Raw genomic sequence first — 25563 nt, 5'->3', positions numbered from 1 at the left:
TTAGTTCTGTCTGAAGCAGTCTCGAAAGCAGCAGTTCAGTGGAGCTTGGCTGTTCTGAATTGTGAAATGTTTCTTGATGTGCGTTTCCAAGGAGCAGATACAGTACTTTTTTTTTTTTTGTTATTGGCTCCTCCTTGTTTTTAGGATTGGAAGCTCCAGGCACAGTGGTCTTGATACTGCAGAATTCACGAGTCACGTAAATGACCAGTAGGCAGAAGTTCTTTGCTTTGTTCCTTATGTTGTACAAAAGGGATTTGGCCTGGCTCAGGAGATATTTAGCTCTGCCTAGTGAAGATTTACCCCGTGCCATTTTTTTTTTTTTTGCCACACCTCTGAATTTTACACGTTAAGGCCTCTGTCTTTCCTCGGTGGCTCCTTTACCTATTGAGAAGCTCACTGTTTCTGACATGGCCCAGCAGGGAATGTGGGGCAGAGAGGGCATTTATCAAAGTGGGACTTGGAAGTAACCTTTAAAATTACAGAGTAGGCCGGCCTTGCGGCTTAGTGCTGCACTGCTGTGTAGGGGGAGGGAGTCATAGTCATTGTGAAACAGCAATACCTAGTGCCTGGATGTAGGGCCCTTGACTGTAGGGTCCCGGAAGGAGCCCTGCTTTATGACTGTCTCTTTGACTGGATGAAGTAAAGCTGGAAGAGAAGAAGACAGAGGGAACAAGGCCTCAGGCTAATGATGCTGTAGCCCAACAGAAGCCAAAACCCAAAGAGCAGGGAAAAACTGCTGAAGCAAAGAACCAACGAAGCCCCCTCCAATAACCAAAGATTTACAGCGTTAATCATTTTTCTAATGTTTTTGTCTTATCTGCTTCCTCCTCCTCATTGTTTATTTATGACTTGCTTTTCCAGCCAGGGAGTTCCAAGCGAGCTGCACATAAAGCAGTTTGTATGGTGCAATGGCAGGGTGGTGGTTCAGCACGGGGAGTTGAGTTCAATATGGCTGTGCATTGCAGGTAGGGTCATTATGTACAATGCTAAGTAGTTGTTTAAAGTAGGAGTGGTACAGCACAGTTAGAGCACAGTAGGAGATACCAGTTATACATCCAAGACACTACATTATAATGGGTCACCAAGTAGGTTTCATGTGGCAGGGGAGGTAAATAGCAGCAGTGGCTTGATATCATGCAGTGAGTATCGAAGAAAGTTTAGTAGACTTTGTGTTACTTGTTCGTGCCAAAAGCTGCTTCAGAGAGCCACATTGTCACTAATATTTGGACAAGGGCAAGTCAGATGTGAAGTGGCAGGAAGTTGTATAGGATTGGGATCTATCCTGCAAACGTTCTCTTCCTAGTCTTGATGAGGCCCTCTTAGGTGAGCCTGTGCTAGTAAGCATATGGGCTTAGTGATTCATTGAGTTATTTAATTTTTTTAAATACATTGAGTTATTTAATTTTTTTAAATATATTTAGCCCATATTATTCAATGCTTCTTGTTCTAGGTAGCTATTAGCCCTTGGCAGGTTGTGTAGGCTAGGGTCAGTTAGAATTTGGTGCAGTAGTGTGTTGGGAGCCAATATAGGGTTTTTAGGACATATTGTCATATGGGCTGCAGCGTTTTTTGTTTTTTTTTATGAACGGCAGGCGACAGTTTGGGGTATTGGGGATTCCAACATAGAGTTCAAGTCGCAATGGCTGTGACAAAGGCAGGGTCATCCAGGAGGGGATGGAGTTGGAAGAAGCTCGTTCTGGTCACTGCTTGAATCTGAGGTTTGGTAGGAATCACTGTAGCATACAGGGTAATGATTTATTTATATGTATATTCCACTTTTTGCACTTTTTTCCAGCGCTTCAAAGCAGATTACACTCAGGTACTGTAGGTATTTCTCTATCCCCAGAGGGCTCACAATCTAAGTTTGTACCTGAGGCAATGGAGGGTAAAGTGACTTGCCCAAGGTCACAAGGAGCAGCAGCAGGACTGAAACCCTGGTCTCCTGGTTCATAGCCCCACTGCTCTAACCACTAAGCTACTCCTCCACTCCGATGGCAGAAATGATGGCAGAAAAGGACCAGATGGCCCATCCACTCTGCCCAGCAAGCTTACCATGCCACTCCGTGCAGTGACCCCCTAAGCCTTTATGATAAGGGTAATAATATTTATAATCAAAACCAAGTAACTGCTTCTCTGTGCACCACCATATACCCTCTTCTTCATAAGAACATAAGATATGCCATGCTGGGTCAGACCAACGGTCGATCAAGTCCAGTATCGTGTTTCCAACAGTGGCCAATCCACGTCACAAGTACCCAAACATTAAATACATCTCAAGCTACTATTGCTTATTAATTACTGGCAATTTATGGATTTTCCCCCTAGGAACTTATCCAAACCTTTTTTAAACCCAGTTACACTAACTGCTGTAACCACATCCTCTGGCAATGAATTCCAGAGCTTAACTATGTGCTGAATGAAAAAGAATTTTCTTCAAATTGTTTTAAATGAGCTACTTGCTAACTTCATGGAGTGCTTTTCAATATATTTATAAATTATCTGGAAAGGAATATGACGAGTGAGGTAATCAAATTTGCAGATGATACAAAAATAGTTAAATCACAAGCGGATTGTGATAAATTGCAGGAAGACCTTGTGACACTGGAAGATTGGGCATCCAAATGGCAGATGAAATTTAATGTGGATAAATGCAAGGTGATGCATATAGGGAAAAATAACCCATGCTATAGTTACACAATGTTAGGTTTCATATTAGGAGCTACCATCCAAGAAAGAGATCTAGGCGTCATAGTGAATAACACATTGATATCATTGGTTCAGTGTGCTGTGGCAGTCAAAAAAGCAAACAGAATGTTGGGAATTATTAGGGAATGGTAAATAAAACAGAAAATGTCATAATGCCTCTGTATCGCTCCATGGTGAGACCACACTTTGAATACTGTGTACAATTCTGGTCGCCGCATCTCAAAAAAGATATAATTGCGATGGAGAAGGTACAGAGAAGGGCAACCAAAATGATAAGGGGAATGGAACAGCTCCCCTATGAGGAAAGGCTGAAGAGGTTAGGGCTGTTCAGCTTGGAGAAGAGACGGCTGAGGGGGGATATGATAGAGGTCTTTAAAATCATGAGAGGTCTAGAATGAGTAGATGTGAATCAGTTATTTACACTTTCAGATAAAAGAAAGACTAGGGGGCACTCCATGAAGTTAGCAAGTAGCACATTTAACACTAATCGGAGAAAATTCTTTTTCACTCAACACACAATAAAGCTCTGGAATTTGTTGCCAGAGGATGTGGTTAGTGCAGTTAGCGTAGCTGTGTTTAAAAAAGGATTGAATAACTTCTTGGAGGAGAAGTCCATTACCTGCTATTAATTAAATTGACGTAGAAAATAGCCACTGCTATTACTAGCATGGGGCACATTTAAAACTAATCGGAGAAAGTTCTTTTTTACTCAACGCACAATTAAACTCTGGAATTTGTTGCCAGAGGATGTGGTTAGTGCAGTTAGTATAGCTGTGTTTAAAAAAGGATTGGATAAGTTTTATGAGGAGAAGTCCATTACCTGCTATTAAGTTCACTTAGAGAATAGCGACTGCCATTGGCAATGGTTACATGGAATAGACTTAGTGTTTGGGTACTTGCCAGGTTCTTGTGGCCTGGTTTGGCCTCTGTTGGAAACAGGATGCTGGGCTTGATGGACCCTTGGTCTGACCCAGTATGGCATTTTCTTATTTTCTTATCTAGGATGTGTGTTTTTTTTGGAGAGGGACTGTGCATTAAAGAGGACTAGGGATAAAGTGGTGAGTCCTAGTATTTGTGTTAATGGAGCGAGGAGAATAGGCAGGAGGGATTTGCGTTGGGCTGGGGGGTCCACAAGAAGGAAGCGAGGTGTTCTGTGTGATGGGTGATGTATACGGGAGATCTGAAATGAGGGGAAATTGGAGGCCGAATGAGGGGGCATGGCAGATTAGAGTAGGGCCTGGATGGCCAGGGGGTGTATGGAGGGGGGGGGGGGGGTGTGTGGTGAGGAACGGGAAGGAGAAATTAGCAAGGTTAGCAGGCTGGTACAATACAGTGCAATGCAATACAAATGATACAATATAATGCAGTATGAGACAGTAGCACAGCTTATCAAGGAATGAATATGCGCATAGCATGCCAATATAATTACAGTTAGGAAGAGTGCATCAGGTTTGCGAGGCGTCCGGTCGGTCTAAGCAGATCTTGCCGTCAGTTATGGGGCAGACGACGATGGGCACACTAAGGGGCGCACCAAGGGGCAAGGTCCTTGGTCGCGCTCCTTAGGCTCCCGACGCAGGCGCGCGACGCCCGTGAGAGAGGGAGAGATTTTAAATGCAGATCCTTTAGCTTGTCTGACGTGTTCCAGCGGGGGAGGGGTTAGCAGCCTCGTGGTGCAGCCCTGATCCCCGGCTTGGAAAGCAGTGGAAGCAGCCAGAAACCTGATGGTGCAGCGGTTATGACCCTTAACCAATAAGCCTTGGTACTGTGGCCACATTACTCCATCATTGCTCTCTGCTTTAGCGGCAGGGGAACAAGGGAATTGGATTCATTCAGCAATCGGGGGCCCGACTTTTATGGACTGGGGAAACAAGTATGGGGGTAACTTGCTGATGTGGCGGTTACTGCCCTTAACCAATAAGACTGATACTTTGATGCAACTCAAAACATTGCTCTCTGCTTCAACAGCAAAGCATAACAGGGAACTGGATTCAAACAGCAACCAACTAGGGCTAGGGTGGGAGACTGATAAGCATTGGGGTGGGGGGGGGGGGGGGGGGGGCGTAACAGGGAACTGGATTCAAACAGCAGCCAACGAGGTCCCTGACTTTTATGGTCTGGGAAACATATAAGCATGGGGTAACCTACACGGCACAGGCTTACTGGGCAGACTGGATGCACCATTCGGTTCTTTTCTGTCGTCATTTCTATGTTTCTGTCTACCAGTTCACCTTTATCCACATGCCTATTAACCCTTTCAACAAATGTAGATGTGTGAGGCAAGGCTTCCCTTGGATAAATGCATGCTGACTGTGTCCCATTAAATCATGTCTAGCTATATGTTCTGTAATTTTGTTCTTTAGAATAGTTTCCACTATTTTTCCTGGCTCTGAAATCAGTGAGAGACATGGAGCATGGGTTCCTCCCTATCTCCAGGATCAGTGCGTTCATTGCCACCCCAGCAGGCCTGCAAATGCTGCCTGAGTCAGAGGCACAATCTTGTGTTGGGGCCTATGGGCGTGCTAAAAGCCTGACTGTCACAGTGGAACAAAATTCTGTAGCTGATGGCATCGTAGAATATTTCCTTTGTTGGTTTTCATGTGCCTTTGTACCGGGGCGTTATCAGTGCGTGACGCACTAGTAGTTTAAAACAAACAAATTGTGTTCAGAAGCCGCTGCAGCTGGCACATCTTGGGTCCTTGCGGAGCTTCATCAGAGCCTGCTTGTCCAGACGTCCTTCCCGAGTCCGGTCACTTTTGTGCCTCGTTCTGCACAGCTCGGTGGAGGCAAGAAGAAATGAACTGAGGAAAAGAGGAGCTGCGGGACCAAGACAGCAGAAAGCCCACCCTCCGCAGAAGCGAAAAGCACCACTACTGCATGAGCTGCACCTACCAGTGCTACAAAACAGTCCGAAACGCTGCAGAGTTCTGCCATCCGCTACGGCAAAAGAAAGAAAGAGCCTCAGACAGCAAAGCGAGGAGAAGGCGGGCTGCTCAGGCTGCCACTCTCTGAGAAGGAACTCCCGCTGGGACTGCCCACGCCTGCCATCCTGGCTCCATTCCTGCCATCTTCCCTCACCAAAAGCCGTGTGCATGCAGGGAGGAGGCTGTCCTGGTGGGGCATGCAGAAAGCAAGGCGCATTATTTATTTATTAGCTTTTATATATCGACATTCGTGGGTACATCATGCCGGTTTACAATATAACTAAAAGGAGGAAATTACAAAAAACCAGGGTGGGGGGAAGAGGGAGCAGCTAGGAAGAGAGAAGGGGCGAGAGAAGAGAGGGAAAAACAGGAAGAGGAGAAAAGGAACAATACCTAATGGAAAAGAACAGAGGAAACATAATAAGTAGCCTTGCAAATTATACACTCAATAAGGGACAGTGTGTAAAACTTATCCACTCTGGATAACCTTATATAACTTATACACACCAAAAAGTATTATATACAATAATATACATTATCTTTAACTGGTACATACAAGCGACACTATATATGACATTACAAATTATGCGTTCAGAAAGGCAACTATGTATAGACTAGCAGGGTTGCTATAGGGAAAAGAAAGGGTTAAGGAAAGTGTGGGGGGGGAGGGTAAATAAGGAGGTGCAGCGAAGTGGGAGACAAAAACAGAGGATGAATAAAGGAGAAGGCTATGAGTGCGTTGATGACAAGGGCTCTTACTCTGGAGGAGTAGAGGGAGCAGGGGGACTACGTGGGATCCGGATCAGGGCAGGCCATTTTAAAGAGCCATGTTTTAACCCCGGTTTTGATTTTCCCAATGCCTGGTTCCAGTCGGAGCTCAAGTGGCGCGGTGTTCCAGAGGGAGGGGCCTGCAATGGACAGGGCTCTTTCTCTGGTGGAAGCGTGGTGAGCACATTTGAGGGAAGGGGTGTAGAGGGTTCCTGAGAGTGCGATTGGAGGAGCGGAATCAAAGAGCATCCTCAAGCCAGGAGTGATTGTGGTTGTGCAGGGAGTTGTGAATAATGGTGAGGGTTTTGTATCTGATGCGGGAGGAGATGGGAAGCCAGTGGAGTTCCTTGAGAATAGGGGTAATGGGGTAGGGGTCGGCTTTACGTGTATTTGTAAGGATTCTTGCCATAGCATTCTGTAACATTTGCAGGGGTCTAATAGTAGAGTAGGGAAGGCCTAGAAGTAAGGAATTGCAGTAATCCATTTTTGATAGCATTGTCACTTGCAGGACTGTGTGGAAGTCTTGCGAATGAAGTAGGGGTTTAAGTTTTTTGAGGCTATGTAGCTTGAGGAATCCTCCCTTTATGATTGTATTAATGTGGTTTTTGAAGTTTAGTTGGTGGTCTAGGGCAGTGGCTCTCAACCTGTGTGTCGCGACACACCAGTGTGTCACCAAGAACACACAGGTGTTTTGCCACACTTCCAGGTCCCCTGCTGACCCAGCTGCTCCCCGGTCCTCCTCCACCCGGGCTTAAAATGCTGTCAGGCCCGGGCGGAACACGGCAGGACAGCTGGAGTCAGCGGCACCGGCATGGTCTCTTCTTCCCGCCCCCCCCCCCCCCCCCCCGCCCCGGAAGAGGAAGTGGTGAGCATCAGGTGTGTGCGCGGGAAGAAGAGACCATGCTAGTGTGGTCAGAATCGGCCCGAAGAACAGAAGAGAGGCGTGGTCTGAAGAATGTGCAGCGCAGCTTGGAGGAAAATGAAGAAAAGCGTCAACCCCCGCGGCTGATGAGACTCTTCCTCCTCCGCGAAGGCTGAAAATGAAGGAGGTTAGGGTTGGGAGGAGGCTGCTGCGGCCGCTAGTTCCGGGGGGGGGGGGAGGGAGAAAGAGTGAATGAGCAAGCATATGTGTTTGAGATCCTGTGTGTGTGATTGAGAGCCTGTATATGTGAAAGAGAGTATGTGTGTGATTGAGAGCCTGTATATGTGAAAGAGAGTATGTCTGTGATTGAGAGCCTGCCTGTGAGAGAGAGAGAGAGAGAGAGAGCATGAATGTAAGTTTACGATTGGGAACCTGTATGTGTAAGTTTGTGATTGAAAACCTGTTTGTGTGAAAGAGTATGTGTGTATGATTGAGATCCTTTGTGTGTGAGAGAAATCATGTGTATGTATGATTAAGAGCCTGTGTGTATAAGTTAAGAGAGAGAGCATGTGTGTCTGTGTGTGATTGAGAGCTGGTTTAGGTGAGGGAGCATGGGAGTATGTGATTGAGAGCCTGTGTGTAAATAGAGAGAGAGCATGTTTGTAAGCATGTGAATGAATCTGTGTGTGAGAGAAAAAGACAGCATATATGTGTGTGTGTGATTGAAAGCCTGTTTGTGTAAACGTGAAAAGATAGCATGTGTGTAAATGTGTAATTAAGAGCCTATATAAGTGAGAGAAAAAGCATGTGTATATGTGAGTGACTGAGAGCATGTGTGTATAGGTGTGTCATTGAGAGCCAGTGTGAGAGAGAGCGCTGGTATGTGATTGAGAGAGAGGAGAAAGTTCCAAGCAAACCACCCCGCCTCCTGCTAATTCAAAACAATCTCAGGACACATGGATATCAAACGTTCCCAGGTATGCAGAGCAAAAAATTTTTGTATCCTTATTTTTCATTACTGTATCTTTGTGTCTGCTATTTTGAAATATTTTATTGGTATCTAGAATTTTTTTATATGAGTTTTTAATTATTGGATATTCCACTCATCAGCTGTTTCAAAATAATCTGTTCTTTTTGTTAGTATGGTTTTACTGCTACTGATTTTATATTTCTTGATTTGTTTTATAAGGATGGGTGACGCTTCTCTTTTTTCCTTTGTTGCACTGCATACAGAGACTCTGGCTTGTTGCAGTTTCCAATTCAGTTTTTGTCTGCATGCTTCTAGTTATGCGTTTTGGTCTCTTTATTCTATGTTAGGTGAGGGTCAGTACATGTGACTCAGGTGAGGTTTTCTGCTGGCGTGTAGTTTCTGTGTAGGGCTCTATAGCAGCCTGACTTGGTCCGTTTTCCTAATAGGAGGTGTATTGGTGTCTTAAGGCCTGGTGTAATATTTTCAGTGTTGCCTTTTCTTAGGTAAGGTGGTTACTGTTTAAGTGCTGGAAATTGGTGCTGTTTTGGTGTGGGATGTTTACTGTTTATGAAATTTCTGTTCAGACAGAATATGTATCTTTTCCTTGTGTCATTTTAAACAATAAAAATAATTACCAGACCTTTACTTTTTATTTCCGCCGTGAATTGTAATGGGCAGTGTGTCACACATTTGAGCGTGGCCTGTCCGGTGTATCATGATGGGAAAAAGGTTGAGAACCACTGGTCTAGGGAGACACCGAGATCTCACACAAAGTAGGGAAAAGCATTAGAGGGGAGGGTGAGGTCACAAGCAGATGGTGGCGTGCGGTCAGGGTGATTTGAAATGATGAGGAGTTCAGTTTTGGAGGAGTTTAAAGCAAGGTGGAGGTTAGAGAGTAGGGAGTTAATGGAGATGAGGCAAGTTTCTCAAAACTTAAGATGCAAAAACTTTGCATTAGGCAAAGAAGGCAAAAAGGAAGCCTGGCGGGTTCTGAGTCAGCGGAGGATGAGGTGAGGAGGCCGCTGCTGCTCAGTGGCCTGATACCAGGCTCAGGTTTTATGCGTACAAATCACGAGGCGAATGTAAAAGTCAGTGTATGGTTTCTCAAAACAATTTTAACACCTGATGCAGTAAGCTAACAATATATTAATGCAAAAAAAAAAAAAGGTGCACAATCTTGAAAACGAGCGCTCATCCTTTTACCTAGGCTGAGCGCATGGGAAAGAAGAGCGATTTCTGCACAGAAATTTATGCTTTGTGCCCAAATTGTGTTTTCCGTGCATAAAACACAATTACTGCAGAAATCAAGCTTTCTGTACATAAATCTCAAGTTCAGCCCCATAGACCAACTTTACTCCCATCTCAGACCAGGAGTTAAATTTTGAGCATTAACAAATCATGGGTTAAACCTACGCAGCTCTCTGCATTGTGGGGTAATGGCTGACGCCTTCATTAGGATCAGGTTTCCATGCTTGGATGCTAACCAACGCACACAATTTTAGGCATACATTTTTGGTGCACAAAACACCTTTTCCGCTTTCTGCACACCTATTACATTGGGTCCATAATTATTTGCACATAAAAGATGTTTTATGCACACGCCGCATAGTTTCCAAATTATAATTTGTGGTCAGAGATGGGGGTGAGCTGGCTTTATTCCACCTGTGACCAGGAGTTAAATTTCCACATTAAAAATAACTTGTGTTAAACCTGCAGGGCTTTTACGCACCTCCCTGCTTTGGGGGGTAATAGCTGATGCTTTCATTGGCATCGGGTTTCCATGTAAGGAGTTGTGTGCGCAGAACTCCTTGTTACATCAGGAGTAAAGTTGGTGCACAGTCACTCGCTAGCATAGTCCTCCATGTTACACTGGCCCCAGTGTAATGTACAGAAAAAAGCCCATAATATTTCCTCAGAGAGTAAAGAGCTCTCTTGCTTTCACGCTTCATTGATAGCAGAAATGTCTCCTTTTCTAGATCCTGCCTCCAAGATGTGGAATTTCAAGCTAGAAGACTACAATGATCTCAGTAAGTTCCTTTACTTTCTTCTCGTGTTATACAGTGCCTTGTGCAAATCTTCACACCCTTGTACATTTTTCACATTCTGCTGTCTAAAAATATACCGCACTTTTCGCTCCATATGATGTACCTGACCATAAGACGCATCTAGGATTCAGAGGGGGAAAATAAAAAAAAAAAATAAAAAAAAATAGTGTGCTAAACCGGCTCTGTTCCCGGGGGTCTGTGCATCTTATGGAGCAAATTAGGGGTAATCCAAAAACAGAAAAGGGGAGCAAATCCTGCACTTAAACAAAACACAGTTATAGGAGACCACTCCGAGGGTCCTCAGATGTTCACAAGAGAGCACTGTTCTCTTTGTACGTCTCACATTGAATGTCACAGTGGCCCCTAACCCCCTACACTAATACCTAAACCTCACATCGAGTTACTAGGTGGGCCTACCATAGAGCTACAAATACCTATCTAGGGTTAGGGCATTATTGCTTCTCTCTCTCTCTCTCTCTCTCTCTCTCTCTCTCTTTCTCTCGTTATCGCGATTTGCGGTAACTTAGCTCTTTGCATAGGTATTAGCGCAAATTGCGATAAACTCCCTATTAGCATAAAACACACCCCTTTTGCTATCGCATTTTGATAAATCCAGGCCAAAGGTTGCTCCAGCATCACATGCTTCATGAAATGCAGTTGATTTGATGCTGTTTTTCACTATCGTATGTTCCAGCCATAAATAATATATTTAAATAATGTGGAACATACTGTTAAATTCCAAATTGAAGGGCCTACAAAATGGCACAAAAATTATTTTAGTGGGATATTCCGGGGGGCAAAGGTTATCCAACACTCGGTATTTGCTATTCCAAGCAGGGGCTTCAGGGAAAGCCAGATAGGGGTGAATTGGGAGATGAGCATAGACTGAAGCATTTCAGACCTGTGCTGCCCTGACCTGAGAAATGTTACCTGCCTCACTTCCCTATGCACGAGCCTCGTTATCTCTGTTCAGACACGTAAAGCTGGTTCCCCCATGGACAACCACACTGAGCCTGCTCGGGCTATGGTGTCAGCATAGTCTGAAGGCGAGAAACCAGAAACGCTTGCGGTCGGTCTCCATACCACCTCTGAAACATTGGCACATGCTGGCTCCTTAGGAATTAACGGGGAATATCTCTAGCATGCGTGCATAAGGGGGAAAAAAATGCTCATTCCTTATCTTTTTGCTACCCCAGTCCAGTCCCTTTCTCCCAGCTGCTGGAGGTAGAGCATTGGTTGTACTCATGACATCTCTGCATCCACATAAACCAGGTGCAGAATGAATAGGCCGGTATCCTCTGACTTCAGGCTTAAAGAGGGAAGCATTTAATTGAGAATATTAAAAAGCTCTTTTTAAGGGCCACGTTACTGACAGGATGTCCGTTTTAGCGAGCCCATTCTTGGTTATGCTCCCTTCCTTTTTATTAAGAGAAAGGTAGATCCTCAGTAATTAGTTCGTTTGCTTTTGGCAAGGAAGAGGATTCCTTTGAGCCATTTCCTCTCAGAATTCATAAGGAAAAAAAAAAAAAAGAAAAGATTTTTGCCTTTATTCTCAGACGCTTGCCTTGAGCCCCCAGGTAAGCCCTAAGGAGGGTTTCCAGAGGTTTAATTTTGAGAAATCGCCTGCTGCATCTTAGCAAAACTGTGCTTAGAAAATGCTTTTTCAGTTTGTCAAACTAAAGTGTGTCTGATCAAAGCCATTGCTGTCCTTTTCTGTTTTTTTAATACTTTTATTTTCAAAAGTCGAGACATACAATAAAAACAAAGCAGAACTATGTAACCATTACCATAGCAATAAACAAGGCAACATATCAAAGCATAGCACAAAGCACAATTACTGCGTCAGAAAACATCGAGTCGCATTGCTTAATTTTACAGAATCACAGAGAAGAACGCAAGCATTCACAACACTTAAAGACAAGACAACCATTCATTCCTGACACATCCGCCCAAAATAAAACATAAAGTACAGAAAGGTAACACCAGTGAGCGGTGAAACCCAGCCGTTTCAAACGGTCCTTTAAAAAGATGGACCAAACCTCATTAAAGGTTACCCCTGCTCGTGTGCCATCCCAGGATAGAGGCCGTTGGGTAAAGATAACATCCGCTCTTTCACGATGCGTCCAGTCTGACATAAATTGCAGCCAAACAAGCGAAGTTTAAGCGCTCTGTGCAGGCCAAAGCCGAGAGCTACGCACCGAGCAGGTTGTATAAGCCGCCCGTGAACCGAGTGATTCTCCCTCTACATGCGGAATTCAAAGGTTTTGGAAAAGGGGTGGTGTGTGTCGGGGGAGGTCGTGAGATATGCGCATAAATTACTTACATGCACAGGCACACGCCATGTAACTTTACTACTGCTAGGGATGGCGTGTAAGTAATACAACAAAAATCTTCTAGGCTAGTCAGCAGGGTTTTAAGAGGATTGGGGCTAACAGGGGAGAAGGGAGGCTATTTAACCAGGGGGGTTAGAAAGTCCTGGGCCTTACCTGGGCAAACCAGGAATGAACTGGGAAAATTTCCAGTTGTGTCGGCAGTTTTGGGGTTATCTTTATTAACTCCCTTCAGTTATCAGTAAGCTGGGCCCTTCTTCCCCTTGGTCCAATATTAATGGAGCATCCGTCTCCATTCTGACTTGCAGCACGGTTCTTGAAAGGTCAAAGCTTGTTAAAAAAAAAAAAAAAAAAAAGATAGCCCGCATCAAATCTAGAAAAATGTTTGTTTATTTACAGAAATGTATAGCCCGCCTTATTACCAGACAAGCTGCTTTGATCACATTGTAAAGTCTCTGCAGTATCTCTATGGCGTGTAGAGATTTTAGACATGCTAAGGTTTAGAAAACTGTTTAATTCCTTGAAGGTTCAAGTAGCACAATCTCTTGTTACAGAGGTAGGATCAAGGAACTTCCTGTAGCTCCTCATCCTGACATGCAACAAGGAGTCGAGAATAAGACCTCCCATTAAAAATGTAATACTTCAATGGAATTTAAATTTGGTTCTAAATGTTCTGGTTTCATCTCTATTCAAACCATTAAAAGACATTAGAAAGTAGACAGCTGGGGGGCGTGAGGATCGCCTGGTAACATGCCTAATTGGTGCAAAGATGGCGGACCTCATGCATCACCTAGATAGGATTTTAGTCAGTGCTGGGGAGGAGCCGGCTGTCGTGGTACATGTGGGCACCAACGACATAAGAAATTGTGGGAGGGAGGTTCTGGAAGCCAAATTTAGGCTCTTAGGTAGAAAGCTTAAATCCAGAACCTCCAGGGTAGCATTCTCTGAAATGCTCCCTGTTCCACGGGCAGGTCACCAGAGGCAGGCAGAGCTCCGGTGTCTCAATGCGTGGATGAGACGATGGTGCAGGGAAGAGGGATTCAGTTTTGTTAGGAACTGGGGAACCTTTTGGGGAAGGGGGAGTCTCTTCCGAAGGGATGGGCTCCACCTTAACCAGGGTGGAACCAGACTGCTGGCGCTAACCTTTAAAAAGGAGATAGAGCAGCTTTTAAACTAGAACAAAGGGGAAAGCCGACAGTCGCTCAGCAGCGCATGGTTCGGAGAGAGGTATCTATAAAGGATACTAATGATGCATTAGGATTAGGGCATCCTGACAGTGAGGTTCCAATAATAAGAAAAGTAGTCCAAGTGCCTGTAACTAAAAACTCACCTGAGCTAAAAAATTGTAACTTATCCCTATCAATTAAAAAGCAGAATGAAAATACAAACAAAAAACAAACTTTGAAATGTTTGTATGCTAATGCCAGAAGTCTAAGAAGTAAGATGGGAGAATTAGAATGTATAGCAGTAAATGATGACATAGACTTAATTGGCATCTCAGAGACATGGTGGAAAGAGGATAACCAATGGGACAGTGCTATACCGGGGTACAAATTATAGCGCAATGACAGAGAGGAGTACCCGGGAGGCGGTGTGGCGCTTTATGTCTGGGATGGCATAGAGTCCAACAGGATAAGCATCCTGCATGAGACTAAATGCACAATTGAATCTTTATGGGTAGAAATCCCTTGTGTGTCAGGGAAGACTACAGTGATAGGGGTATACTACCGTCCACCTGGTCAAGATGGTGAGACGGACAGTGAAATGCTAAGAGAAATTAGGGAAGCTAACCAAATTGGTAGTGCAGTAATAATGGGAGACTTCAATTACCCCAATATAGACTGGGTAAATGTATCATCGGGTCACGCTAGAGAGATAACGTTCCTGGATGGAATAAATGACATTTTTATGGAGCAATTGGTTCAGGAACCGATGAGAGAGGGAGCAATTTCTGATCTAATTCTCAGTGGAGCACAGGACTTGGTGAGAGAGGTAACTGTGGTGGGGCCGCTTGGCAATAGTGATCATAATATGATCAAATTTGAATTAATGACTGGAAGGGGGATGGTAAGCAAATCCACGGCTCTCGTGCTAAAGTTCAAAAGGGAACCTTTGATAAAATGAGAAAAATTGTTAGAAAAAAACTGAAAGGAGCAGCTACAAAGGTAAAAAGGGGCAGATTTTAAATACTTGCGCGTTTCGGGAACGCCCCCGGACACGCCCCCTCCCTCCCCTTTTCGAAAGCCCCGGGACTTAAGCGCGTCTCAGGGCTTTACGCGCACCGGCGGCCTATGCCAAATAGGTGCGCCGGCGCGCGGGGGCCTTTTAAAATCCGCCCCAAAGTGTGCAAGAGGCATGGTCATTGTTAAAAAAAAATACCATCCTAGAAGCACAGTCCAGATGTATTCCACACATTAAAAAAATTGGAAAGAAGGCAAAACGATTACCAGCATGGTTAAAAGGGGAGGTGAAAGAAGCTATTTTAGCCAAAAGATCATCATTCAAAAATTGGAAGGAGGATCCACATAAGAAAATAGGATAATGCATAAGCGTTGGCAAGTTAAATGTAAGACATTGATAAGAAAGGAGAGAGAATTTGAAAAGAAGTTGGTCGTAGAGGCAGAAACTCACAGTAAAAACATTTTAAAATATATCCGAAGCAGAAAGCCTGTGAGGGAGTCAGTTGGACCATTAGATGATCGAGGGGTTAAAGGGGCACTTAGAGAAGATAAGGCCATCACGGAAAAATTAAATGATTTCTTTGCTTCAGTGTTTATTGAAGAGGATGTTGGGGAGGTACCCGTACTGGAGAAGGTTTTCATGTGTAATGATTCAGATGGACTGAACCAAATCTCGGTGAACCTAGAAGATTTGGTAGGCCTGATTGACAACCTGAAGAGTAGTAAATCACTTGGTCTGGATGGTATACACCCCAGAGTTCTGAAGGAACTAAAAAATGAAATTTCAGACCTATTAGTAAAAATTTGTAAACTGTCTTTACAATCATCCATTGTATCTGAAGACTGGAGGATAGCAAATGTAACCCCAATATTTAAAAAGGGCTCTAGGGGCGATCCGGGAAACTACAGACCGGTTAGCCTGACTTCAGTGCCAGAAAAATTAGTGGAAAGTTTTCTAAACATCAAAATCACAGAGAAAAGACATGGTTTAATGGAACAAAGTCAGCATGGCTTTACCCAAGGCAAGGCTTTCCTTGGGTAAAGCCATGCTTTACCCATGGAATAGACTTAGTTTTTGGGTACTTGCCAGGTTCTTATGGCCTGGATTGGCCACTGTTGGAAACAGGATGCTGGGCTTGATGGACCCTTGGTCTGACCCAGTATGGAATGTTCTTATGTTCTTATGCCTCACAAATCTGCTTCATCTTTTTTTTGTAATTAAAGGTTGTTCTGTCCCAGCAGTGGGTACATTTTGGTATTTGTATATACACTGCAGTTTAACTGTGCCTAGTACAGTCCTTATTTGTAACCCATGATAAAAGCCTGTGAGCCCTGCCTTTAAGGGGAGTTTTGCCTTTAAGAGAAACTCCCTCCTCCCTACTTCTCTCATTGGGAAGGGTCTGCATGCTCCCTCAATCTATCTTGAGTCTTCTTAAGTGCCTTTTTGGCTCAAGGAACTGCCCTTCATGCTCCCCCCTGCGTCACATGAATCCTAGGCTTGCTGCCATTGGATCTCGCCCTCTAGCCCCAGCTTGTTGGGATGTTTTCTGTAATCACTCTCCAGGACAGTTAGTCAGTCTCATGCATGCTAGCTAAAGGCTAGAAGTACCTGCAGCTCCTGAAATACAATTAGCTTTTTTTACGTCTCTTCTCATCGCTTTAATTCTAAAGACTAATCAGCCTCAGAACCCCCTGCCTTCTCATCCTGAATCCGAAGAAACTCCATCTCTCTTCTCCTGCCTATCTCCAGCTACAAAGATCTCTGCCTGGGGCATATATACGTTTGGAAGCAACAATTGTGAGTAATGGAAAATTATCTGTGCAATAAATATTTTCAAACTTAAAAAATCTTTGTCCTGATGACTGATTAAGAAGGGAAGTTAGCTGTCTGGATGAGGGAAATTCATATATTTCTTATTGAGCCAGCACAAAGGTTTTTATTATTTCAAATAGCGCAAGAGGTAAATCAAGCATGGTACATCTATAAATAAACAGAAGAAAAACAGAACAATGTCATAGTACAATATCAACCTTCAAAACCAGAAGATAAAGAGCCGGGGAAGCTGGGCTCAGAGCTCCCCTCCCGAGCGGAACTCCGATCCTAGTTAATGGTGATACGCCAGGATATAAAATCTTTCAAAGGTGAGATCGCCGTCACCTTACAAGAAATGTGTGAGGACCACGCGGAGCTGGGCCACAGGCTCGATGATGTAGACATTAGGCTGGATGAACATGAAGAGCGTTGGTCCAAGCAACAAACGGCTTTAATAACTTTATAATCCACCCAGTCTGAAATGGCAGACAAACGAAGATCTAGAGAATAGGTCCAGATATTGTAACCTATGTTTTAAAGGTATACCTGAAAAGGAAGACTATGCTGACTGCTCCTTGGTGACACAAAACATCTGCAATTTGATCCTGGGGGAAACGGACACTAATACAGAGGGAACTCCTGCCACTCTGCGGATTGAAAGAGCACCCAGGTCTCTGGGGCCCAGGATTGGGAACAGGCTACGGGACATCGTGGTATGTTTTCATTCATTTTCCTATAAAGAAAAGATAGCTGCTGCAGTGAGACAACGCTGGATTTGGAACTGGGAAGAGAATGAGATCACCATCTATGCGGACTTGGCTTCTAGCACCTGCACAAGCGACTGACTTTCAGACCTATAACCTCTGCTCTATCTTCAACGTCAATCCGATACCGCTGGCTTTTCCCTTTCAGCTTATGGTTTCAGATAGAAGGGAAGTCGTACAAAGTTCGCACATTGGATGAAGCAGGGCAAGCTCTGAAAGCAGCGGGGATATTGGTGGAGAGCCCCCAATGTCGCTGCTTCACATTTTTGAAGGAGTTAATAAACATGTGGATAAAGGTGAACCGGTAGATGTAGTATACTTGGATTTTCAGAAGGCGTTTGACAAAGTTCCTCATGAGAGGCTTCTAGAAAAAGTAAAAAGTCATGGGATAGGTGGCGATGTCCTTTCGTGGATTGTAAACTGGCTAAAAGACAGGAAACAGAGAGTAGGATTAAATGGACAATTTTCTCAGTGGAAGGGAGTGGGCAGTGGAGTGCCTCAGGGATCTGTATTGGGACCCTTACTTTTCAATATATTTATAAATGATCTGGAAAGAAATACGACGAGTGAGATAATCAAATTTGCAGATGACACAAAATTGTTCAGAGTAGTTAAATTACAAGCAGATTGTTTTAAATTGCAGGAAGACCTTGTGAGGCTGGAAAATTGGGCATCAAAATGGAAGATGAAATTCAATGTGGACAAGTGCAAGGTGATGATGTATGGAAAAATAACCCATGCTATAGTTACACAATGTTAGGTTCCATATTAGGTGCTACTACCCAAGAAAGAGATCTAGGCGTCATAGTGGATAACACATTGAAATAGTTGGTTCAGTGTGCTGCGGCAGTCAAAAAAGCAAACAGAATGTTGGGAATTATTAGAAAGGGAATAGTGAATAAAACGGACAATGTCATAATGCCTCTGTATCGCTCCATGGTGAAACCGCACTTTGAATACTGTGTACAATTATGGTCGCCGCATCTCAAACAAGGTATAAGGTACAGAGAAAGGCTACCAAAATGGTAAGGGGAATGGAACAGCACCCCTATGAGGAAAGACTAAAGAGGTTAGGACTTTTCAGCTTGGAGAAGAGACGACTGAGAGGGGATATGATAGAGGTGTTTAAAATCATGAGAGGTCTAGAACGGGTAGATGTGAATCGGTTATTTACTCTTTCAGATAATAGAAAGACTAGGGGGCACTTCATGAAGTTAGCATGTGGCACATTTAAAACTAATCTGGGAAAGTTTTTCTTCACTCAATGCACAATTAATCTCTGGAATTTGTTGCCAGAGTATGTGGTTAGTGCAGTTAGTATAGCTGTGTTTAAAAAAGGATTGGATAAGTTCTTGGAGGAGAAATCCATTACCTGCTATTAATTAAGTTGACTTAGAAAATAGCCACTGCTATTACTAGCAACGGTAACATGTAACAGACTTAGTTTTTGGGTACTTGCCAGGTTCTTATGGCCTGGATTGGCCACTGTTGGAAACAGGATGCTGGGCTTGATGGACCCTTGGTCTGACCCAGTATGGCATGTTCTTATCTAACATTAAAGATGGCGTTCTCAGTATCAATCACTTCAGCTTGATGAATCTCCGAAATTCAGGCCTTGTCGTGTAGAGATCCATTCTTAAAATGTTCTACAAGTCCAGTAACCCTTAAACCTGTCCCATCTTTTACTAAAAGTAGTCTGTTGTTTGAATCAGTCTATATTATTGTGCCAGCATTTTCTCAAGAGGAATGCAACTGCAAAAGTAGGACTTTAAAATATTTAGAGAGATGACAAGTTTTTGAAGCAGCTTCCAAAGCCACAGTGGCTGTATGGGTAGAGGAAACCATTACCTCGGCTTATATATTGTCTACTAGTAAGGTCCCGAGACAGTCAAAGCTCGTTCAACAAGAGCTCATGCTTCATCGTGGGCAGAAAGCGTTTCAGAGATTTGTAAAGCAGTCTACTTTACATACATTTAGTAAACCTTATAGATTGGATGTTCTCGCTAAGGAGGACTCAGCTTTGGGAGCAAGGTTTATGCACATCCCACCCAGCCAGACTTCCCAAGCTTTCTGGACTGGTGAGGCAGAAAGGTAAGGAAGAGAGAAAAATTAAATCAGATTTGACAGCTTTATAGACCGCCTAAATCAAATCTATTGTCCTGCACCTTGCTAAGGCACTGGAAGAAAAAATTAAATCTTACCTGATGATTTCCTTTAAGTTTGCTATACCAGTGCAGAACCCCCCTCGCTCCAAAAAAAAAAAAAGTTAATTTCAGAGGAAATACTCAAAGTGAATTATTTTCCGTATTTAATATATCTATATATTTTTAAAAAATCAGTTTCAAGTTTTCTTTTCAATTTACGTTTTATTAAGCATTTAAACCATATAATACATATGATACAAAAACTAAGAAAATCAGGAAATAATCATGTCAGGCCTAACAATACTCCTTTCTCTTGATTAAGCTCCCATTACTTTGGAACTGCTAATTCAAAGTAGCAAACAGCCGAACAAAAGAAATATAATAATAATAATAATAACCCTAGACCCCGCGATAAATCCATTAACCCCTTCAGTCAATATGGAGATGATTTATCACTTACAAAAGTTTCCAAGTTCATAGGATCAGTGAAAGTAAACTTGTTACCTTGATAGGTTACGACACATTTTACAGGGAAACTTCAAGAAGAACGTAGCACCTAAGGACAATAACCTGGGTTTCAGTTGTAGAAAAAAACCTCTCTCTTCATTTGCGTCTCCTTGGATGCATCTGGGAACCCCCAGTATTTCTGTGGCCCAAGAGCAGAGCATCTTTAAACTTTAAAATACTGTTTGAAAAAAGATCTCCTGATCGCTGTCCAACAAAAAAGAAACACTCAAAAGTTGATCTACTAGCAATCACGTCATTAGATGTTTGAAGAAACAGAGTAAGATCTGTACTAGAGAACGGAGCCGATAATGTCAGAGGCTCCCTCCTGAGAGGCCTGGACTCTCCGTTTTGTCAGGAATGCAGTGGCAAGTGCACAGCGAGAAAACGTCATCAGCAGGAAATTGGAGGGCTTCAGCGGAACATCGTTTTAAACCATTCGTTCCCAGATAATAAATGAGTATATATATATATATATGGGAAATTTAGCAGCTGCAAATTCTTAGCTCTTAATTTATTTTCCAACATTTCACATTTAAAGTGTAGTGAAGGATTACCGTATCTTTATTTCCAGCTGATAACATTGACTGTAGCTTTGTAGTTGCCCCTTGTTGATTACTAAGATGGGTTTCTAAATCAGAAAACCTTTCAGAGGCATCAGCTATGTAATTATATAGCCGAGAAGCTGCTGCTGTTAAGTTTTTATCTCTACGGGTGTCTGCTCTCTGTACATCTCCAGGTTTACCCATCGCGTCTGTACCATTCCCTGACCAGGCTGAGGCGGTGGCACTGGAAATCCGCTATTACCTCAAGGAGAGTTAAGTTCTAATAGTTCCTCTGTCACAGGAGCTTGCGGAAGCAGAATAGTGTCAGCATCTTTTACCATCTGTAGAGCTTGTGGATTAGGCGAGGGCTCCAGGAGATGCCCAGCTCATTACTCAGCACAGTCGGCAGGGATGAGCTTGGACAATTAATATGAAGGATTCATAGTTGTGGGGAGGGAACCTGCTTTCCTTTTTTCTTTTCCTGCCCATTCTCACAGTGCAGGACGCCGCTCTTGAGGACCCTGGCGCTTGGATGACGTCGGTGCCGGGTGGGCCGCGATGGTCCCAGAGCGTTTCTCCTCTCCCCGAGTCTTGGATCGGGCTGGCTTTGTCAGTGGGACATTGGCTTATTTATTCTGCGTCTACTTTGTGTGGCTGTAATGAAGTCATCAGTATAAAAAAAAACCAAAAACCAATCCTCTACGTGCATCAGCTGGGAGAGGGGGGATAATACCCAAGCGTTCTGGGCTGATAGAGCAGAAATAAAGGAGAGAAAAGTATCCGCTAAGATTTAATTTGTTCTTACAGCCAGATAAACTGCCGGTGCCTTAGCAAGGTGCAGGAGAAAAGGAATGTGTGCAGCGCTAAAGGGACACGTGCATGCTCAGGTCCAGAAATACACTCCTGTCATAGTCCTCATGTTCCCCCCTTTATATATCGTGAAAATGTGGTGTGGATAGGACACCAAATACAAAAGTTATTAGCCCCCCCCCCCCCCCAACATACAAACACATACAGACATAGCAATTCCATAAGTCACTTTCCCCTTAGGTTAAATATTGCACTTGTTCACATCCGAAAAATCTGAAATCTGTATCCTTCCCTCGCAGACATCCTGGCCACACAGCGGCAGCATTCACAGGACGCTAGCCACCTACCTTTCCCATATACACACACACACTATTGTCCTCAGCCCCTATCGTGATGCTATTTAGGCTAGGATGCCCTCCCTACCCACCACCTTCTGTCACTGCTCTGGTCAGAGCTGCACATCAGTACTCATGGATGTATCCATGCCTTCTATAAAAGAAAAGAATTGGACACATCCGGAGGCCAAATAGTCACTGTTGGCATTCCCTTTTTTTGACCTTTCTCTAAAGTTTGCTGTGTTGAATCATCAGAGGGCACAGGATGCTTTTCAGCGGTGCCCGGGCCCTTTTGAAGTGCTGGTAATTCACCGCCCTAATGGTGGCGCTGGAAATGCTATAAACATGCAGGCATTACGAGCTCATGCGTATTGCCTGAATGAGAGAGAGAGAGGATGGCAACTGGGGCCAGCACCTTTCCTTGTGACCCCTACCCCAGTGCCCGCCCGCCTGTCTCTGTCCATTCTGTGGGTCTGGCATGGCTTGGGGGGTAGGCTCTGTATGCATCCTGGCCTGGTAGTGTACAGCACGGCCTGGGAGGAGCTGCTGCTCCCTGCCCACTCCGAAGAGAGGGGGGGAGAGAAAAATAAAAAGAAATGACAGAACAAGCAAGCAAGAAAGTTTTGAGGAATATATAGGTTAAAAGCCAGCTGAAGTAAAAATTCAAAACGGAGACAAAACAAGAAAAAGAGCAAAAAACTGACTGAAAAAAAAGTGAGCGAAAAAGCAACAGCCACAAAAACTTACAAGAAAACCGCATGTTTGCACTGGCTCCTGTGAAATATTCACCCGCACCCGTTTACTCATTTTTTTTCCACCCCTGCTTTCATGATTTAAACTAGAAAAAACCCCATCAAAGTGATAGGAGTTCAGAGTTTAAATATCCACTCCCTAAATCCCTCCCCCAGCCAGACACCACCCTCGTTTGCCTTTCCTGCTGCCCTCCAGCCAGACCCACCATCTCCTCTCTCTCTCTCTTCCTCTACTCCCACACATGGGACCCACTGCTTTCTCTCTTCCTCCCTACCCTTTCAGCCCCCCTCCCCCCCCCCCCACCCACACCAGTGGGAAGCAGGGCCAGCTGTCGGCAGGTTCCAGGGAATAGCAGCAGCAGGGCAGGCTGACAGGGGCTACAGGGAAAAGGTTCCCAGATCATGGCAGCAGCAGCAGCAGCTCCCAACGCGCACTGACTCTGCTGCTTCCACCACGTTGAGTCCGAGCAGGAGCGGGCAGTCACCTGCTGGGCAGCGTCGGGTCAGATAGGCAGTGAGACTCATTCTGTGGAAGGAGCCAAAGCTGGTGGCAGCAGGCTTAAGATTCAGAGAGCGGGGCCCATAGCGGCAGTGGCGTGCCGGCTGCCAGCTGGGCAAGACAGACCATTTCGGCAGTAACAGGAGGGGGGGAGGCACCAGCTTGCACCGTGGTGACGCACTGAGCACTGGCCCGCCATGGTGGTGGTAGCGATCGTATCTGCAACAGCCCAGTAGCCTCGTTGGTTTCATGTTGTCCAACTCATCAGTGACTTGAGGGGCGGGAAGCCTCATTCCATTTGTGGGGGGTGTGATAGACAAACTGGGCTTTCTTATATAAGCTGCTTTTCTTAACATGTAATAGGTTTAGCATCACTGAATATTCATTTTTTTGGTCCTTAACTACAGTGATGCTACACCTGTGACTAGGGAGCTATTTGTGGCCTTTCTGGGCCTTTTTTGAGACTATTTTTTCATACCAAATTATGTTTAAAGCAAGTCCGAGTTAAATGGAGCAAATACCTTTTAAGATGGAAAAAAATCTCTTGTAAGGAAGGGCTGGGTCTCACTTTGCTGTTGAGTAAGGTTCCTTCTAAGAGGAGTTCCTCACCCTGCAGAGCTCCACTAGCCTGACGTCCAGACCAAGCATTGATTATTTATGATAGGGGGCGAGTCCCTTGGGATCCTTGGTGTTGATCCTGGTGGGGGATGGATTACGGTTTCCTCCGAGGCTAGTGCTTCTCTGTCCCTTCCTCTGACTTTTCAGTCTTCGCTACAGAAACCTCTCTTTCACCAACTGGTTGTCTGTGATGCTCAAAATTAACATTGGAGGTTTAAAATAATAATCCCAGTCTGTGCTCACAACATGCTTTCTATTGCCAAAGTGCTGACGCATCACCAAGTATTCATGGATTCTTTGTATTCGGGCTCTTTTCCCATAGACTCAGTAAGGGAGAGAAGCGTCAGTGAACTGCTCCCTTAGCGGAGCATGCCAAGAAATCCATCTGTGAGCATGGGAATATTCAGTAATGCATGTCAAAAACCAGTCTGCAACCAGTATTAATTCACTATAATCGGTGAACTCTATTGATTGAAAATCCTTAAAAGCTATTACTTGGAGCTCAGTTCATCATTAAAAAGTCAGCTAAGTTACGCTTCATCAGACTTTAGCAGAGCAGAGGGCCTCGGAGGACTCCTTGGATTGATGTGCTGCTATGGAGGTCTTTGCTTCTGGCCTGCAACTTCACTTGGGTCCTAGACTGTGTCTTTTTGGTGTAGTCATGTGTGAAGTAAGCTCAGGCGTTCTCAATGTCCTCATCACAGAGGGAACATCCCTACGGTAGAAAGGGGCCCCATTAGCTGCCTCTCGGCTGAGCATTTTTCCAGATATTTTTGGGCTGAGTCGTTTGGAAACTAAACTTTACATTATTTAGGCATCCAGACTCTCTCTGCCTGTCTCATGGAGCTGGCAGGAGTAGCAGGAGATCCTGCTTTTCTTTTTACCTTGGATGCTCGTTTCCCTCTCCTCTCCCATTTTACATCATCATCTCATAACATAGTAGATTGTTGGTTCTCAAGGACTACCTGGCCAATCTTGTTCTCACTGTATATATAATGAATATATATAGGATTTATTTGCATATAGTGGAGAGAATGCATGCAAATATGTCATGCATATTCATTGTGGATATTCTTGAGGACTGGATTGGGATCCGCTGCTTCAGATGATAGTAATATAATATTGATATATCAAAGATTGACAGTACACAGTATATATCAAAGGGTTGTAGAAGAGAAAAACTATTTCTCCAAGCCCCTGTGCCAGAGAGCTTATTGTGAGAGCAGTACAGCATTGTAAGGAAGTTAAGAGCCTTGCTCAGTGTCACACAGTAAGTGAAGATGGGATATGAACGGAAAGCTCTGGCTTTCTCACTGTGCTCCACTGCTAGCTCCAGCAAGACGAGTGATGAGTAGCCCGAGGTTTTCAGAGGAAGGCTGAGCTCATCTAGCTTTAGTCTTGTCCCCTGTGAGGACTCCCAATCCTACCTGCCTTAGGGAAATCAGAACTACCAAGTCTATGCATGCATTGGGGATAAAACCCCGCCTGACTCGGCCTGGAGCTGTCTGGTAGTCCTAGCAGAGAACCTAAACGCGGACTGAAAGCAGAGATGGACCCGCTTGCTTATTTTCAAAAGAGACCCATCCGCACAGGGCTGAGATTCACTGAGAAGGAAGGAGCAGTTACCATTTGTGTTACTGCCTTGCTAGCACCTTTCACCTCTGCAAACTTTGCTTCAGGGCTCTCTGTTCACTGAGTCCTTGTTCAGCTCATCTCTCTTTTTTGTCTTTGTCAGTGAAAGCAGTGCGGAACCTGCCGGCAGTGACCTTACAGCCTTTGGAAGGGATGGACCCGAGGGATTGCCCTCCCGCTTCTCTCTCCTCGAGCAGAGGCTCAGGCACGAAGTCTCTACTAACAGTGTGCAAGAACTGGCAAAAGCCCTCCGCCTCCGTGAAAGGGAAGTGTGCGCTGGTCTCCCGCTCCCGCTTCGAGGTGGACATCGGCTACCATCCCGACTGCATTGGCGCCTTTAAACAGATGAGCTCCAGGAACTACGG

General features: G+C 44.4%; 1 protein-coding gene across 2 annotated transcripts in view; it reads left to right on the top strand.

The window, feature by feature from the left end:
* Nucleotides 1-25563, top strand: part of SMARCAL1 (SWI/SNF related, matrix associated, actin dependent regulator of chromatin, subfamily a like 1) — a 192129-nt gene that overhangs the window by 18047 nt on the left and 148519 nt on the right. For both annotated transcript variants that reach the window (XM_029605117.1, XM_029605118.1), the window contains exons 3-4: nucleotides 10204-10254; nucleotides 25302-25562. In XM_029605117.1, the coding sequence (XP_029460977.1) occupies nucleotides 10204-10254; nucleotides 25302-25562 (312 nt within the window). The remainder of the gene's footprint in view (nucleotides 1-10203; nucleotides 10255-25301; nucleotide 25563) is intronic.

Source organism: Rhinatrema bivittatum, chromosome 6 (genome assembly GCF_901001135.1).
Source record: "Rhinatrema bivittatum chromosome 6, aRhiBiv1.1, whole genome shotgun sequence".
NCBI classification, from domain to species: domain Eukaryota; kingdom Metazoa; phylum Chordata; class Amphibia; order Gymnophiona; family Rhinatrematidae; genus Rhinatrema; species Rhinatrema bivittatum.
The sequence above is the reverse complement of the archived record's forward strand: the minus strand, read 5'-3'. Positions and strand labels throughout refer to the sequence as shown.